Source organism: Plasmodium chabaudi (assembly GCF_900002335.3).
Source record: "Plasmodium chabaudi chabaudi strain AS genome assembly, chromosome: 5".
NCBI lineage: Eukaryota > Apicomplexa > Aconoidasida > Haemosporida > Plasmodiidae > Plasmodium > Plasmodium chabaudi.
The window spans coordinates 338,377-358,431 of record NC_030105.2 but is presented as its reverse complement, the minus strand read 5'-3'; the positions used below and the strand labels follow the sequence as shown (position 1 = coordinate 358,431).

At 24.0% G+C, this 20,055-nt stretch overlaps 3 protein-coding genes across 3 annotated transcripts; 2 read left to right on the top strand and 1 right to left on the bottom strand.

Annotated features, from left to right (window-relative positions):
* Positions 1–929: 929 nt before the first annotated feature.
* PCHAS_0508400 (conserved Plasmodium protein, unknown function) lies at positions 930–3,974 on the top strand (the record flags this gene model as incomplete). The annotated part of the gene is made up of 1 exon (XM_731637.2): positions 930–3,974. The coding sequence occupies one exon, from the start codon at positions 930–932 to the stop codon at positions 3,972–3,974; it is 3,045 nt and encodes a 1,014-aa protein (XP_736730.2).
* Positions 3,975–4,845: 871 nt separating this feature from the next.
* On the bottom strand, positions 4,846–6,324 carry PCHAS_0508300 (conserved Plasmodium protein, unknown function; the record flags this gene model as incomplete). Its single annotated transcript, XM_731853.2, has 1 exon — positions 4,846–6,324. One exon carries the CDS (start codon positions 6,322–6,324, stop codon positions 4,846–4,848), a length of 1,479 nt encoding a protein of 492 aa, XP_736946.2.
* Positions 6,325–12,082: 5,758 nt separating this feature from the next.
* Positions 12,083–19,774, top strand: PCHAS_0508200 (SNF2 helicase, putative; the record flags this gene model as incomplete). Its single annotated transcript, XM_739625.2, has 1 exon — positions 12,083–19,774. One exon carries the CDS (start codon positions 12,083–12,085, stop codon positions 19,772–19,774), a length of 7,692 nt encoding a protein of 2,563 aa, XP_744718.2.
* Between the last annotated feature and the right edge of the window lie 281 nt (positions 19,775–20,055).

Below are 20,055 nucleotides of genomic sequence, written 5' to 3'. Positions count from 1 at the left end.
TGTTCTCGCTCTTATGAAAATAAAATAAAAGCCTAAATTTTTTTTGTCCAAATTATTCTCATAATTTTTTTACATATTTTATTGTATATGTACAGAGAGGTATGTAAGAATATATCCCCTTTTTGTGTTATACTTATTATATATTATATAAAACCAACTTAATTTTACATTTGTTAATTTTTACATATAAAAGCCATAAAAAAATATATACTTATGAAAAAAAGCTCATATAAAATACAAAAATGTAGCTATATATATAATGAAAAGAGAAGGGGAAAATAAACAACCACACATAAAAATAGACAAGGACAAAAATAAAATAGAGAATTAAAAAATATATATTTTGTGTTTTCTTAAAATACAAATAAAAAAAAGCTATTTTTGTACATGTATTTTTTTTACTTTTTATTTATATTTAGTTGTTTTTAATTTGTGGTGTATAATTTCATTCAATATTTTATTAACTTGTCATGTAAAATTATTTTATTTTTTTTTACATATTTTACCTGTTATATTTTTTATGTACTTATTTATATATATATTTATTTTTTTTATGAACATTCATAAAAAATTATCAATAAAAAAGAAAATTGTTCAGAAAAAGTAGATCTAGCTATATTAATTTTTATTATTATTAAGAATAGCTATAATAACGGTCTTGAAAAATATATATAAATAAAATAATTGTATTATATTCGAGTATTTTGTGAATGAATAATTTATAAATCCATGTTACACATGTTAATATCGTTAAAGACAATAAAACAATATATATATATACATTTAAACACTACACATTTTTTATGAAAAATTGTTATTTTTATATGCCGTTAACATATAGACAATATAAAAATACATTCATGTTGTAGAGCATTCATGAGAAACATAAAGTATGTAATGTAAAAATAAAAATATAAAATGTAAAGAGGATGAATAGAACACATATACCAAATAATCGAAAATCCCATGAAGGAATTAATATGAAGTCCTCAATAAATGAAATAAAAAAAAGTAAAAGAATAGAGAAAGAATTAAGTCATGTAACAAATTCCACCAAAAAAAAATCAAAAAAAAAACAAACACATATAAAAAAAATACGGGATGCTTTTGTAAGTATAGAAAGCATAACCCTCCCAAATAATCTCAATTTGTACACTGACGACGAATCAGTGGTTTCTTCAAAATATAAAAAAAAAAACAAAAAAAAAAAAAAAAGAAAATTAAATGTTTATAATAACAATGATAATAGTAAACATTTAAAACCAAAAGTTGTAAAAAAAAAAAATTCAAAAATTATATTTCTTCACAATGAGAATAGCATAAGCACACACTCAGGAGAATCCACAAAATTTCAAAAATTAAAGAAAAAAAAAAAAATTAAAAAGGGGACTAAAAAAAAAGCAATAAACAAAATTAGCATTTTAAAGCATAAAAGTCACGAATCCTTTCCTTCCACACAAAATGAAAACATACCTGAGCTTGAACCAAAGCAAGTTAATCTATTGCCCTTGGAAATAGAAATAAATAAACCGGATGATATAGAAATAAGTAAAACCCCTTACACAGGAAATTTCAATGGCGGTACTAAAAATTTGGACAATAATGAAAAAATAAAAGACCTCAGTCCGTTTCACGGAATTGAAAATAGTTATGAAAATTATACAACTAATAATAAAGAAAATATCCAAAATATGATAAAAAAACAGTATGGCATCATTGATAAGGATGAAAAAAATGGACGAGCTTATAACAACGATATGAATATAAACAATTTTGTCAACAACGTCAATAGTAACGATCACAATAGGAGTTTATTTTGTGAACTTACGGAAGCTATAGAGAATGATGGGGTCGAGCAAAACAGCAACAGAAATATAAATATTCGACTTAAAGAAGAGAAAGAAGCTGAAGAAGAAGAAAAAAAAAGAAATGATGAGCATATTCGTGAAAATGCCATGTTAGATAATAAAGATAAAGACTTTGATAAGAAAGATGATTTAGTTAATTTAGGAAAAAGTTCTGAATCGAACAATCCGAAAAAAATTATACAAAAGGCTTCATTAAATGGTAAGAGAAAAAAAAATCAATCTGAAAAAAAAATGAGAACAAAAGTTAAAACTAAACAGAAAAAAAAAATACAAAATAGTATTAATGATATCATAATTGATAAAAAAAATATCGAAGGGACATCGTCAACTTTAATTTTGGAACTCAAGAAGATGAAGAAGAAGTTAAGTGGAAAAAGGATAAGCCCAAAAAAGGAATATAAAGAAAAAAAAACATACAGTGATAAGCTAAAAGATGAAGGAAAAGACAAAAAAAAGAATAAGCAAAAGGATGTAGATAATGGAAGTTCCACTAAAGACAATGTGATAGAAAATGTGAAAGACGGTGGCAAAGATGAGGATGAAAAAAAAACGAAAATAATAGATAAAGAGGAAGAAAAGTTAGAAAATGCCATATCGAAAAACGACGAAACAGGGGTGAACGAAGAAATAAAAATGGGAATTGACGAACAGTCCAAAGTAAAAACGAAAGAAAAATGGAAAATAGAAAATGGGGAAGGACGTAAAATCGAGATTGATGAAGAAAATCCAGTATTGGCAATGACAAAACTTGAAGCAGATATTATAACAATTGAAGATGCCGAATTAAGAAAGGAGGAAGAAAAAGATGCAAGATCAGAGGAAAGGAATATGCTAGAAACACAAATGATAGGAAAAGAGGAAAAGGGGGAAGAGAAGGAAAAACCAGTTTTAAAAAAAAAAAAAAAAAATAAAGGAAAGCAAAAAGGTAAGGAAGCAAAATGGGGTGGAGAAAAGGGGCATGATGTAAAAAAGGAAAGAAAAGACAACGAACAAAAGGGTAGCAAAAAAGAAAATGAAAAAAGCAGCGAAAAAATCGGTGAAAAATGTGACGAAAAAGGTGACGAAAGAGGTGAAGAAAAAAATAAAGCAGAGGAGCCAATTGAGGAGAAGGGCAAACTAGCAACTGCTCAGAACATGAGTAATATTGTTAAAGATAATAAAGTGAATAAAATATTGGAGAAATATATAATTTCAAAAAAGGAAGAAAATATAAAAAGAAAATATATGAATAGAAAAAATTTTATGGATATATTAGATATTAATGAAAAACGGTTTAAAATAGATACTATAAATTTTTTTCCACATAGTATAGCCCAAGTACGTTATAGTGATATATATTTTTTTTTTGATGCATATGAAAAAGAATTAAACAAGTGTAATACTGGTAAGAATACAATAAAGTTAATGAAAAAGCTATTTAAATGTGAATATATTGAAATGAATAATATGGAACTAGTACTTCAAATTTTTGATAAAATTGTGGACAAGTTAAAAAAAGAATTAAAAACAGAATCTATAGTAAAAATATATGATGAAGAAGAACATGTAGTTGCATCTAAAATAATGAAATATAAAAATGGGAATTATGATAAATATATGTATAACAAAAATAAATATGGTTCGAATAATGAGAATAGCATGTATAAAAATAACTTATTTAATCAAAACCTTTTGGGGCATCAAAATAATTTATTTGTTTGTAATAGAAATAATTTATGTAATCTAATTTTTAATTCGTCTCAAGGTGAATATATAATGGGGTCTCATTCTTTTTTAGTATTACAGCAGTGGAGTGATGAATATAAATTAGCTATGTTAAGAGATAAATTAGAGCAAATGAAAAAAAGAAAACAAAAAATGAATGCTCCTGTAGAAACATATATTAAATCATTAAGATATGGCTTTATAGATAATTTGTTTAATATATGTTGTTTATATGATTGTAAAAAGAGTGATAGCAATTTGGAATATTGTGATTTTCCGTTTCCTCCACAAAATAGGTGGAAAAATAATATACAAATTTACGTAGATAATATGAGTTTAAATCCTGAGCATATTCCACCAATGAAAATGGAAAAAGCAGTTCGCATTTTAGCATCTAGTTAGTATTTCCTGTGCTTATTTCTTTTGTGAAAGTGGGTTTCCATTTTATTTAATTACTTTTTTTTACATATTTTTTAAAACATATTACAAATTAAATGTTATTTTAATAGTGCTTGTCTTTATGTATGTAATGTAAAATGTGTCTATATTTATTGGCATGTTTATTTCATTTTTTTTTGTCTGCCCATAGTATGGATATATGTGTAAGTATATCCATGGGTAGTTTCTTTAAACACTTGCCCACAAATGGCTACTACATTTGGATATTCTATGGTGGGATAGTGTGACAATTTTTATTACTTCTTAATCTTTATGTTTATGTAATTTTTCCTGAGTTAGCTTATTTCATATGTTCATTTTTTGATTTGCTCCTTTGCATAGATTATATTTAATAAATAAGCAAACTGCTCATGAATTTTATAATTTTCAAAAATTGTGTAATTTAAAAATAAAGTTAAAACTATAAAAAAAGGATACCATTTTTGGCAAAATAAATGAAAGGGTTTGACTAATTATCATAGTAATATATGCATTTCTTTTATATATAGAATAAATAAAAATATCAAAAAAAAAATGAATTTCAAAAATTTATATATAGAATAAATAATATGTTTGTGTGTGTAAAAAAAATAAATTCATATACTTGTCAAATATAAACTTAAAAACAACAAATATGGATAAAAATAGTATGCCAGTTTTATTAAAAAACAAATAGAATAAGACATATATTTATATGGAAACAATTTGATAGTTTTTTTTGCCCTCTAAAATTTATAAGAGCAATAAAAAGGTATGCAATTTGGATAAGCTAGTGTAACCAATTATTTGCAGACAATAATATATTAACTTATTTGTTTATTACAATTTTAAATTGTCAAATAAGAAAGTTTGTATTTTTTGACAGATTTTTTAAAATTTGTATATACTGATCTGGTATGCTTAATGAATTATTTGCATTATTTATGGCTTTGCAAATATAAGGTAAATCATCTTGGATCGAAAAAATATTTGTTAAGAAAAAAAGAAAATTAAAATCTTTAAACAGATTTACAATATCGGTTTTATTTTTTAATGATTTTATTGTGTAATTAAACTTTTGAAGAATGTTATAATAATTCGAATTATTTGGATATGGGAAAAAATAGTTATAACTACTTTTATGAGAAAATATAGGAACATTATTTACACAAAATAAAATATCTACTTTCTTTATTTCAATTTTTTTAATAAAAATATTATCTTTACATTTTAAATATAGTTCATTCATAAGATCTACTTCACTATCAAAGCTTTTTATTTTTGGTTCATTTCCATTATTCTTTTTTTCAAATTGTAATATGCTATTTTGTTTTTCGATATCTTTAACCATATCATTGTTTATTAGTTTGATTAAGTCATTATTCATTTCATATGCTTCAACAATAATTCCTTTTGATTTTTTATTCATACCAACAGACAAAATAATAAATGGTTTTAAGTTTTCATTATATTTTTTTTTTTTTTTTTTCCCTTTATTTTCGCCATTATTAGTTTGTTCAAGACCGTTTTTGGTGTCTTTATTATTTATTTTATGTAAAAAATTATCGGTGTTATTATTTTGTTTTCCTTCTTTATTTGTTATTTCGCTATGTTTATTTTTTGCACCTAATTCGGGCAGAACTTGTTTCATAACTTTCAATGCTAAATACACTTCTTTTCCTCCCATAGGTATAAATATTTCATTTTCATCATGGTTTAAGGTTTTAATTTTTTTATTTAAATTTATAAAATTTTTTTTTTTTTGATTAGCTTCATTTAAGTCTACACCAATATCTGGATAAGCATAAAAAAAACCAACAACTTGTAAATTTAATAGTTTTGCTAGTATGTCCATTTTTTTTCGATCATTGCTGTTTAAAAGGTAGTCTACATTATAATCATGCTGAGAACTGTTTATGGAAAAAAATACATTTTCAACTCTTACCGAATTATCATTTTCATATTTTCCATATAATATTCCACAAAATAATTTATTATTTTCATTATTAAAATTTATTTTATTAAAAAACCCTTGCATATTATATAAGCAAGCTTCACTAACACTTACATTCTTACAAACTGAGTCAAACAATGGATCAATTGATATTTTTTTATCATTTTCATACTGAATAAACTTGCTTTCTTTTTTATTATCATTTTGGCTAACTATATTTTTCGTATTTTTTTTATCATTATTAATAAATTTATTTTTGGCTACATTTTCATTTTTTTTATTTAATATACTAAAATATGGTGTTCTTCTTATTCTTAAACATTCACATTTTACTCTCATAAATATGAAATACAAAACAATTACAAGAAGTTTTATTTTCATTGTTTTACCATACACACAAAAAAATCCTTTATTTTTAAACACTACATTTTTATCAATAATACTTAAAAAAAATTAGGGGAAAATTGCTAAAAACTCAATAAAAACAAATGAAAATTATCCAATATATGGAAATAAATCATATGTACACTTTTTTTTTTTATTTATGAAACTAGCCAAAGGGTCATTATTTCTTTAAAAAAGGAAAAAAAAATATTAACTGTTCATATAATATTTATCAATATGTGCATATTTTATTCGTATAAAATTGTGCGTATATATACAACTGCAACGTAATAATATTGAGTAGAACAAAAATAAGAATATAACCTGCTTTTGGAAATTTATATATAATATATTATTCATTTTTATTATATTGTTATGCCCTTATATTTTTTTATTAGAAAAAATGGAAAATCTTTTATAAATTATCAGATGGCAATTTTTTAAGGGCATATAAAATGTGAACTAAGCGGCACATGCTAGTTTACAATATATGAAAAAATATCGAAAAATTGAAAAAGTTTGAGAAATATTATTACTATTTGAACTATAATAAAGAATTGCTTTTCCTATTAATTTAGCATGCCATGAAAATATAAGCTTTCAGTTAAATAAGAACGTGCTTATATAAAATATCTATATATTGTGTGCAAATTTTTAGCGAATAGTCACATATAAGGACGAAATGGCCATCGCTACCATTACAACAAATGAAACAGTTTTCTTTCAGAGCAACTTCATACTTATATGTTACTCTATTTAATAAGATTTATTTAAAAATGTAGGAATATATTAATAAAATTGTTATTTATACCATAAAAAATATATCTTCATAATCCTTTGCTTAACCATTTTGCACTTTTTTATGACCATTGTATGTTTAATTAAAACATTATTCGTCCATATTATTACTATACATATAAAAATAGAAGATTAATAAATAACTAAATGTTATAGGTTTTTAATTAATCCAAAAAAAAACAGATTTGTGTAAAAAAAATGAAATAAGGCTTATACATACCACATAATTTTTTTATAAAATATACTAAAATGGTTTCCTTTTGCTATTATATGGATTTGTTTATTCAACATATTCATTTAACTATGTTGCATTTTAAGATGGTAAACAATTCGAAGATATGAAACCGCGCGCGTATACTTTTTTTAAAAGAACAAACAGAATGGTCTTATATATAAATTTGTTTACATGTTAAAATTGCAATTTATTTTGTATATGCCATAACTTATATACATATAACTTTCCTTTTTTGTTTATTATATTACAGCTTTCGATAAAATAACGAAACAGAACAGATATAACTTTTATTACATATAAAAATGGGCAATAACAAAAAATATATAACCAATCTAATTACTCAACTGAAAATAATTAATTGAGACGAAATAATAAATAAAAAATTTGTAAAAATTATATATATGAAAAAAAGAAGAAAATAATAAAATAAACTTATAAAAACAATAATATCTTAAAAATAGTATAATAATGTTAAGATAAAGTAAAATTATAAAGTTGTTTTTTTTCGATATAAATGCTTATAATTTTTTTGAATATAAAACGCCTTTTTCTATAATAAAAAAATATTATATTTCAAATATTTTATATAATAATATATATATTATATAAATATTATACTATATTTATATGTTATATATAAATGTACCTACAAATATAGCATATAAAAAAATACTATCATTTCGTCAATTAAAAGTACAAAAATAAAAAATATTTTATATACTGAATTAAGAGCGGGCATAAAGAAAAAAAAATTTGAATATTTCTTTATTGTATAATTGCAATATGTAGTAGTTTTTTATTTAAATATATAAGGCATTTTTAAAAATAATTATTTTGCCAATAATACAATTAATAAAAAAAATAAAACACATATGATATATACTATATTTGCAATATAGAAAAAATTAATGATCAAATAATTAAAAAAAATAATCCTTTAAAAAAAATATATAGTATAGTATGCAGGGCAAATATATGCTATAAGAAGTACGCATAGGAAAAAATTCTGCAATTATGATTGTCATATGCAGTAAATATTAGATATTAATATATATTCAAACGTAGAGAAAAGAAAAATGGGCTTATTATAATAAAATATGACGGCGTATTTTTATAAGTACAAATATTTCGATACCATTAATAATTTTTAAAATTCATAAATGCGCATGCTCCGAAAAAAATAATACCCAATAAAATACCTCAAGTATTTTATTATATATAAAATTATAAATATATATAGTGAATATCCCATATGCCTCTTTGATAGAGTATGCATTTTTATAAGCCTGCAATGAAATAATATATAATATATTATATGATATGCGTGCTTTTTATTATTTTTGTAGTACATGTAATTATTATTTTTTCTATGCAACCCTTCTATATTATTTTATTATATTATATATGCTTATGTTTTGCGCCCATTTTATGTACGTACTTTATTATTTTATATTTCTTTTATAATTTTGATATATATACGTATAAATTAATTTACATATGAATATTATTGCATAACAGGTTTTTTTTCCCTTCTCCATTCAAATTGGTATTAAAATTATTCATGTGATACTTAAAAAATTTTAATTCAATAATAGTTTGGATTTTTTTATACTTTTTTATGAGGTCGTTTATTTAATATTTATATACTTATATTTATATGTATATAATTTATAAGGAAAAAGGAAATGTTTTATTTAAAAAAAAATAAATAAATTAAAAAATTATTACATTTTATATATAATATTAAAAGTATTATATATATGTATATGATATTTTTTTATTATTTATTTATTTTATATACGTAATTATGTGATAAATGTATGTTGCATGTTTTTTTCGTTTGTTTCGATTTTATGTAATGCAATATGTTGTAATACGTATATAACAGTAATAATAGATAACCACAACCTTTTTTGAATAATATTTTTAAAAAGGCAATTTACATATTCTCATTTATTGAATAAGACATATGTATAGGTATTTATTATGCATATATATATGTTGTATTTACTTATTTATGAACATTTATGTGCATATTATAACTTTATAGGACAAGTATTATAATTTATATACTCTTATATATTTTAAGAGTATTTGTATTTTGTTAATACAAAACTTTCAAATTTTAATTAATTTTTTAAATTTTATATGTTAAAATACATTGTATGAGAGTGTATTTTAAAGCCTTTAATAGTTTATGTTTATATTTTTTTATATTTACATTTTTTTCGCTTATTACATAATATATACTTATAGAGACTTTATACATTTTTTAACAGTTAACATATATATTTTTCATATTGAAGTATATGTCTTGTCATGAGGTATTTAATATTTTATGTATATAAGCTTTTCAGTAGTATAATATAAAAAAAATAAAAAAAAAGACGTAAAAAAAAGTTATGTACTTTTAATGTAGTATATATATATACCTAGAAAATAATCTGTATTTTATTATGTACGTTAATAAAAAAAAAAATATATTGTGTTATATATACATATATACATACGTGCACACGCTATTTTAAACTTTCAATATATTTTTCAGTTATATCTTTTTATATATAATTAATTTTTAATATATAATACATAATACAGAGTTTATTTTGATATATTAATTTTATTACATAATTTTGTATTATTTCTTATATTTTTTGTTTTTGGTGAATACTTAACAATTAAAAAAAAAAAAAAATTGAAGAGCTGTTTCTTGCACACACAAAAATATTATAAACTGCACGCATATTCAATTGCAATTATTTTATGCATTCTCAAGAGGGAAACAAAATATAATATTTAATAAATTGTGGACACAAAAAAATATAAAAATATATTTACAAAAAGCAATATTTTTCCAATATATATATATTTATTTATGCATATATAAAAATTTAATTTAATATAATGCGCATATTTCTTATGTATATATATTAAAACACAGTTAAAAGTGCAAAGAGAAAAATAAGTAAGCATTTTTATGCATCACCAAAAAAAAAATGAATATTAATTTTTAATACGATTTGGTGCATAAAACGCTTCACAATTTCTTGAAACCAACGATTATTACTGTATATATAATACTAACCTGATATATATAAGCCTCACGGAATGTTTTAAGGTATAGACAAAAAATAATAAAAATAATACATGTATTTTGTGAGTATGTACTATATATGCATTTTATATTCATGTTTATAGTGACAATTTTATCATTTCAATGAATTGCTTATATATTAAATAAATGTTTATGTGCTTAATTTATTTTTCTTTTACATAAGTTTATAATTGCAAAAGGCATGCATGTGAGTTATAGTCTATTAGACAATTATGCAATATATTTTATTTATTTTGTTATTATTATGAATGATAAGTATGAAAACTACATTTATGCATGCCTTTTTTATTGTTTTAAATGCTATAACAATTATTACAATTAATAACGATTTTTTGTCAAATTGACATTTTAATTCTTTTTCAGTATTTATAATTTTATCTTATACATACTATCAAATTATTGTACAAGCATACTATATGTGTATATACAAATTTATATAACCTATGAATTTTTTTGAAATTAAATTATATAAGCATTTAAAACGTATGTAATGCATTAGATTCATTTTTATGAAGCATATTAAAACTTGAATTTTTTACATTAAGTTATAAGCAAAACTTGTATATTTATACCTACATATGTACATATAGAGAGTGAAATATAAAATACGTTTCTATTATTCCTTACCATATATGATTTATTTTATGCATATATATATATATTTTCTTTTAGTTTTTGTCTTTTCAGCCAATATCAAAAACTGATATGGACGTTATATATATTAACAGAAAGCAATATATATACATATGCTAAATTAATATAAATCGTTTGTAAGAGAATTATAAATAAAATTTATGAATAATTAATCGAAGAAGCATAAATTAAAAATAATAAAAATTAGAAAACATAAAAGTAGATTTGATTGTTCAATAGGAGTTTCAAGACACACTATACGTACTTGTATATATTATACGCGACGATATAGCAATTTTGAATGATCGAATACGCAGATTTTTATTTTATACAAAGAGCATAAATAACAGTGATAATAAATGCATAACTATTCTTATATAATTGTTTTGTAGAAATATTATGCACTATATGATAATTATAAAAATTTGTTGTTAAAAACGAAAAGAAAATATAGAAATTAAAAAAATCGTGCGTGCGCTTTATCCGTATATATATATAACAAGCATATTGATGAGTATAGTTTATGGATATAGCGCAACAGAAGAATGGATAAATAATCCAAAAATTATTTTCAAAATGAGAATTAACTGAATGATAATAAAAATTGTAATAATAATATTTCAATTTTATCACCAGGAAATTCTCAAGTTCACTAAATTAATATATTAATAAAAAACCATCAAGAAAAAAAAACACACACATGCGTGCATGCTCCTAATTCAGCAAAAATATTTAATTCTTAAAAACAGTATATATAAATATATATTGTATTGAAGTCCTATGATTATATATAAAAAGGCAGTGTTATAATCGATATAATAATATCGTATGACGAATTTTAAAAATTACAATCTGAAAAGTAATTTTCAAAACTATATGAATAAAATTTAAAACAGTGATAAAAAAAAAAAGGTCATACTAAATATATGGGACATAGTAATAGTACCAACTTATATTTAAATAACTAAAATAATATGACCATGATGAATAATAATAATATTGTTAATAATGATAATGGGACAATAAGTATAACAAGCAGTTTATTAAGTAACAATGATAAAAATATTAATATAAAATCTAAATTGGGAATAAATAAAAATGGCAACGTTGGTGGTGGGCTGCATGAATCTTATCAGAAGTCAATGTTATCTTCCTATAATATGAACAATGTTCCCATGCCATCAATGAATTACCATGGTAGCAATAATGTGATGAATAGGTATAATCCTATGAATTATCCATTACAAGAAATGAATCCAAATATGCAAATGAATAATAATATGAAACAAAATTCTATGCAAGGTAATGATATGTTAATAAAACAAAATAGTAAAGATCAAAATTATATGTATTATCAAAGGAATAATTCAAATAATTTTAATAATATGCATGGGAATTTTTATCCATATATGAATAATGGATTTTATGGAATGTCATCAGCAAACTGCTATAAGCCCAATTCTACAAATGTAGCAAATAATAATAATACAAATAATTTTAATCAAATGAATGGATCTTTTCCATATGATAATACAATAAGAAGTGGTGTTGGCTCCAGTACAGCTCCTGGTGGTGCTAACAATACTATTTCAAGTAACAGTAATAATAATAACCCTAATTTTGTGAAGACTTTAAACTCAGTAAATTATGGTGAAAATATAAATTGTAATTCAATGAATAATATATTAAATAAAGATTCTGAGAATTTGGATAAATCATCTCAAATGAAATCTTTATCAAATAACATGAATGTTAATAATTTAAATATGGGTCATCATGCTAATAATACTGCTACTACAAGCGGTACAAATAACAACAGTAATAATATTCCTCCATATAGATTAAACAGTGATTCACAATTAGATAAACAAAATTCTATAGATGATATGAATAATAATACACGATATCATCCTATGAATATGTATAATAGGATGGAATATGGTTATGACAATTTTAAAGATGAGAATGGGTTAGATAAGGATAAAGCTAATATAGATAAATCTAGCAACAGTAATAACTCTAATTTATTAGGTGATAATAAAACAAATTCTTCTATTTCTAATATTAGAAAGGGGAATAATAAAGATGGTACGATAGCAGATAATAATAGTAATAATGATTCTGATTCTTATAAAAAATATAAAAGTGAGACAGATGCAAATCATAATAAAATGAAGGATGGGAAAGATTCTAAATTAAATGATTCGGCTAATAGCAATGCTAATAATTCATATGCTATGTTTCCAAATTATAATTTAAAATACCCAATGAATATGAATATGTTTAATAATATGAATAATTTTAATATGAATAATAAAACTGGTATAAATAATATGGGAGGTGTATCTAATATGAATGTAGAAGGTGGCAATTATCAAAATTATAACTTAATGAATAATATGAGTAAAATGCCAAATGTGAATAATTATAATATGATGAATATGTATGGTGATAATCGATATAATAATAATACTAGCATGAATGCTGGTGTTAATAATAATATGATAAATATGAACAATTATAATAATATGAATTATATGAATAATAGAAATTATGCTAATGATATGAATATGAGATTATTAAATGGTCGAAATATTCCAAACAATATGAATAATGGTGATTTAAGTACAAATTATATGACCGATGCAATGGGCAATCGAATTGTTAACCATGATCTAAACAATATGAATGATGGAAGCTTAAACAATGGTAATAAATATGTGAGAAAAACTGCTATTGGAAAGCAGTATGTGACTAATACTGTTGCTTCTAGCTCTATGAAGAAAAAGATTGAAGCACAAAAAGATAAGAAGAAAAAACGAAAAAAGAAAAATGAAAATAGCTTAGCCGAATCAGATGATGAAGACGATAATGATTTGTATATAAATTCATATGTTAAGAAATCGGCACCTAAAAGTAGTAGTAGTAAGAGTTGGTTACAATACGATAGTGTTGAAGATAAATATACTGAAAAAATGAAACGCCATGAAAAAAATGATATTTTTATTTCCCCAAATATTGGCGCAGTAGGAGGTAGAACAAATTTAAGAGAAAGAAAAAGAGTTTATAATTATGCCCAAATAGATAATTATTATGAAACAGATGAAGAAGATAAAAAAGTAGATGAAGAAAAAAATTTACTTAAACAAGAAAAGCAAAGTATGGGAGGTATTGATCGTGTTATTCATCATAGGAGAATAAAAGATTGGGATATTATTAATAGTATTAAAAATAATCCGTTTTTATTTATAAATAGAAAGAAACCTGAAGTGTCTGAAAATGGGGATGATAAAAAGAATGAAACCTTAGTAGGATCAACAGAAGCATCATCGGATTCATTAAATACTACCGAAGCGGGTGGAACAGAAGGTGCTCCAGATGTTAGTTGTCACAAAATATTAGGAGGTGTTGAAAATATTGAGGATCCAGCATTAGATGATTTTTATGAAGAAGAAGATATTGTAGATATAAATGAAGTTGAATTTTTAGTAAAATGGATAGGCAAATCTCATATTCATAATTTTTTTTGTACTTATGAATATTTAAGATATTTTAATGGTGTAAAGAAAGTCGATAATTATATTAAAAAGATTCGATTATCATTTCAAAAAAGAAAATATATGACAGCAGATGAAATTGAACAAGAAAAAATATATTCTGAAATAAAAAAACAAATAGAAATGGATTCAATACATGCCGAAAGAATAGTAACTCATAGGAAATGTGAAATAACAAATGAACAATTATTTTTAGTAAAGTGGACAAGCTGTGCATATGATCAATGTACAGAAGAAACAAGACAAACCTTGTTAGATCATAATTTTGGAAAATTAATAGAAGAATATTTTGATAGAGAAAGTAAAATATATGGTGCTAAAGCATTATCAAGTATATGGAATAGAGGCCCATTAACTGCAACAAAATTTGATCCATATAATGAGACACCAAGTTATTTACAAGGAAAAAAATTAAGAGCCTATCAATTAACAGGTTTAAATTGGATGGTTAGTAGAATGAAAAGAAATTTAAGTGTTTTATTAGCAGATGAAATGGGTTTAGGTAAAACAGTTCAAACAATTGCAGTAGTTGGTCATATGTTATACAAAGAAAAATTGATAGGGCCTTATTTAGTGCTAGTACCTCAATCAACTGTAGATAATTGGTTAAACGAATTTAAAAACTGGTTACCTCAAGCGAATGTAGTATGTTACCATGGTAATGCAGTAAGTAGAGAATTGATAAGAACCTATGAATTAAAAAAAGTATATGTACCAAATAGAGGATATCGATATAAATTTGATGTATGTATAACAACTCCATCTATACTTAATAGTGTAAGTGATGTTGAACTTTTGAAAAGAATACCATGGCAATTAATGGTTGTTGATGAAGCACATCAATTAAAAAATCGTCAATCAAAAAGATTTATAGAATTGAAACAATTTATGGCAGAATCGAAGCTTTTGCTTAGTGGTACGCCATTACATAATAATTTAGAAGAATTATGGACCTTGTTACATTTCTTAAATCCACAACAATATACATATTATGAAGCATTTCAAAAAAAATATAATGAAATTGAGAATACTAGTTTAATTGGGGAAGCTAAACAAAAGCAATTGATGCAATTACAACATGAATTACATGAAGTAATTTTAAGAAGAGTAAAAAAAGATGTTGAAAAATCTCTTCCAAATAAAGTGGAAAGAATTTTACGAGTTGAATTATCACCTATACAAATAGAATATTATAAAAACATTTTAACAAAAAATTATGAACAACTAGCTAAAGCATCAGGTGGTGCAAAAAATTCATTACAAAATATATGTATGGAATTAAAAAAAGTATGTAATCATCCATTTTTATGTTGTGAGCCAATTGATAAAGATGAATATAGAGAGCGATTAGTATATTCAAGTGGAAAAATATGTTTATTAGAAAAGTTATTAATTAGATTAAAAGAACGAGGGAATCGTGTTTTAATTTTTTCACAAATGGTGAAAATGTTGAATATATTAAGTGAATATTTAACGTTAAGAGGTTTTAAACATCAAAGATTAGATGGTACAATGACAAAAGAAATGAGAAAAAAAGCTATGAATCATTTTAATAGTAAGAATTCTGATGATTTTGTATTTTTATTATCTACAAAAGCTGGAGGATTAGGAATTAATTTAACATCTGCCGATACAGTTATTATATATGATTCTGATTGGAATCCACAAAATGATTTACAAGCCGGTGCTAGAGCACATCGTATAGGACAAACAAAGACGGTGCAGATATATCGTTTAGTAACAAAAGATTCCATTGAGCAAACCATTTTAGAAAGGGCAAAGGTGAAAATGGTTTTAGATACATTAGTTGTTCAAGGATTAAATAAAAAACAAAATGATAATGTAAATTTTATTGGAGGAGAAGGTAGTAATTCTTCTAATGGTTTTACAAGAGAAGAATTATCAAAAATTCTTAAATTTGGTTCTCAAAAATTATGGGAAAAGAATAGCTCGAAATATTCTCCACAAGATGGAGAGGATGGAAAAAATATTATAAAAGGTGTTGATGTCGATTTAGATAAGATTTTGGAAGAAGCCGAAGCTAATGAGAACACTAATAATGCGAATAAAGATATAAATTCTGAATTAAATAGTTTACAAAATGGTGCCGGTAGTAGCTTTTTTAATAGTAATAGCAATTTATTTGGTGGGGGTGCTGGTGTTGCTGGTGTAAATAATATTGGTGGTGGAGGAATTGCTGACGATTTATTAAGTTCCTATAATAATATTACGGAGTTTAAATATGAGCCTCCTGAGAATTTAAAAAGCAATATATTATATAATGATTCAACAAAACAAGGTGAAATAGATATAGAGGAGAATGACAAAGATTTTTGGGACAAGACAATACCTTTAGAAGAACGATTGAAATTAAAAAAAATGAAAGAAGAAGAATTATTAGTACATGGTCCTAGAAAAACCCGAACCCGAGATGCTAGATATAACCAAGGATTATATTATGATGGTGGAGCAAATAATAATAATAGTGATGGAGATGATAGTGATGAATTTACAATTAAATATACTGATAAATATAATAAAAATTTAAATAAAAAGAAACGAAAAAGAAGAACATCTACACAAATTACTGAAAAAGATAAGTTCCGTTTGTATAGGTCTATATTAAAATTTGGTAATCCAACATTACGTATTGATGATATACAATTTGATTCGAAATTAATGAAGGTCGATAGGAATGTAATTTTAACTGAGTTAAATATTATTGTAGATACATGTAAAGAGATAGTGGAAAGAGTGTCAAAGGATGGTAATAATAATGGTCAAGGTGCTTTAGCTAACCCGAATGTAAAAATGGATAACGATGAGCAAAATGAATATAATGAAGATGGTGAGCCTTCAGTAAATGTAAAGAATAATGATATGAGTATAGAGGTGAAAGGAGAGAAAGATCAACAATCTGAAGAGGCTAATGATGAAAATGATAAAAGTACAAGAGGAAAAAGAAGTACTAGAGGCACTACCGTTTCATCTACTGGTGAAAATGGCGAAGCAGCTGATGATTCTAAGAAGGAAGAAAATAATACAGGTGGTGGATTCTTTTCAAAATTTATGAAATTCACAAAAGGTAGCACTGAACCTAAGAGAGAAGATGAAATAGAAGGAAAGGGAATAAAAACAAAGACAGAAGATGATACGGTTAAAGATGAATTAGATGATGATATGATAAAAGATGAATTAAATGATGAAAGTGATAATAATAATAAAACAAAAGGTGAAAGAGGAAGAAAAATAGATGCATATACATTTTATATTGGTACTAATAAAGCTAATGCTTTAGATTTATGTCATAGATTACAGCTATTTAAGAGTTTACATGATTTTATAAAGGAACAAAATAATGATAATGAATATAGTTTTAGATTACCGTTAATACCTTTAAATGGTGCGAATGGTGATGTTGGTGTGATTGAAACTGCGGGAGGTAATAGTAAAAGCAGTGCAAAGAATGATAAAACAAAAGGTAAAAAAGACGACCCTGAAGCAGCTGCTACTACTGCAAATACGGAAGGAGAAGAAGGAAAAACTTCTAATGGATATGAAGGTGCAGAATCATCTATGCTTGTCGGTGGTAATCCTTCTGATGATTATTTAAAATTAAAATTACCAAATTATATATTTGATCATTTGAGAGATTTATCTACAAAAGATGTAAAAGCATGGACTAAAGAAAATGATGAGAATTTAATAAAGGGAGTATATATATATGGTTTTGGTTCATTTAATGAAATATGTGCAGATGTGAATTTAAATTTAGAACATATGAAAAATATAAAATGGGATAAGATAAAAATGCGATGTATAAAAATATTGAAAATGATAGAAGAGTACACTTCTAGTAATAAGGAAGGAACAACTGGTAAGAAACGACGACGAGCTCGAGGAAAAAATAAAAATAATGATGAAATAAAAGATGAGTATGGTAATAATACATCAATTAAATCGGAGGAAAATGGTGGAACAAGTAAGGGTAATAATGCAAGTGGTCGACATGGTAATAGTAATTACGGTCGAAGAAGTAGTGAACGAGTTAAAGCTATATATTCACAAGAAGATAAAGAAACTGGAGGTGTATTGAAAAAAAGGGCACTATCTTCTAGAAAGGGAGAAAGAGATAATAAAAACGGATCATCTAAATTAGAAAATGTATATGATATTAATAGCAAAGGGGACAATACATTATTATCATCATCAACAGCTGATAAAAGAAGGAGAAGAGGTGTTTCATCTAAATCTTCAAATGTAACATTAAAAAATGAAAAAACCAATAGTAAATGTATTATTGAATCTTCTGAATGTTCCTCTTCAAACGAACAAAAAAGTAATGGAAGTGATGAGGATGACGATGACGAGAGTAATGTTAATATTGTAAAAAGATCGGGTCGTAGTGGTAGTAACAGAAGTAGTAGTAGAATGAATTCCTATGAAAATTATAAATTAACAAGACGTAGAAGTACTAGAACCCGTAGAGGGGGTAATGATTCCATTGTGGGAAGTGAATGTATAAATTCAATTGATCCCGATGGAGATGATGAATATTATAATGATCCAAATGATCGAAAAAAATTAAAAAAAAAAAAAAAAAAAAAAGATAAAAAAAAAAAATTAACTGATGAAGAAATTATAGAAATAATTAAAAATACAAATTTAAGAGAAATGGATCAACATAGTATAAATAAATTAACAAAAAAACCTTTGAAAAAATATAAAAAATTATTAAAAATAGTTAAAAAGGTATTATCTTCAATTGAATTGGGAGAAGTTGAGGAAGATGAATCTGAAGAAATTCGTAAAAAAACGGATGAACTTATTTTCTATATTGGGAACTATATTGGTGAATTCTTTGATCACTGTGCAGATAGTGAATGCAAAGATATATTAAATAATTCTGGTTGGGAATATATATCGAATTTTATGAATGAAACAAGTGACGATTTAAGATCAAAATATGAACAACTCAAATCGTCAAACTTAAAAGATAGTAATAATGCTGATATAACAGAAGAAAATATTATTTCATTTTTTTATTCTAAAAAAGGTTCGGGTTCACTATATCCTGAAGATGATCCAGATGATGGAATGGATGAATAAACTAAAAAGAGAAATAGGTTGGTTCCCTAAAAAAATAACTTGAATATGATTCCAATACTCTGTTAATTGAAATCGTTTTAAGTATTATATATATTTTTCCTACTATATTTTATCTTTTATTATTATTATAATATTATTATTTTTGAGCATATAAAACGTTTTATATGTTATATGTATTTTATTCATATGTTTACATGTATATATTACACATGCAAAATATGCATATATGATCCCATGAGGGAATTTTTGTAAAAACTTTATTTTAACATAAATTTGTAATA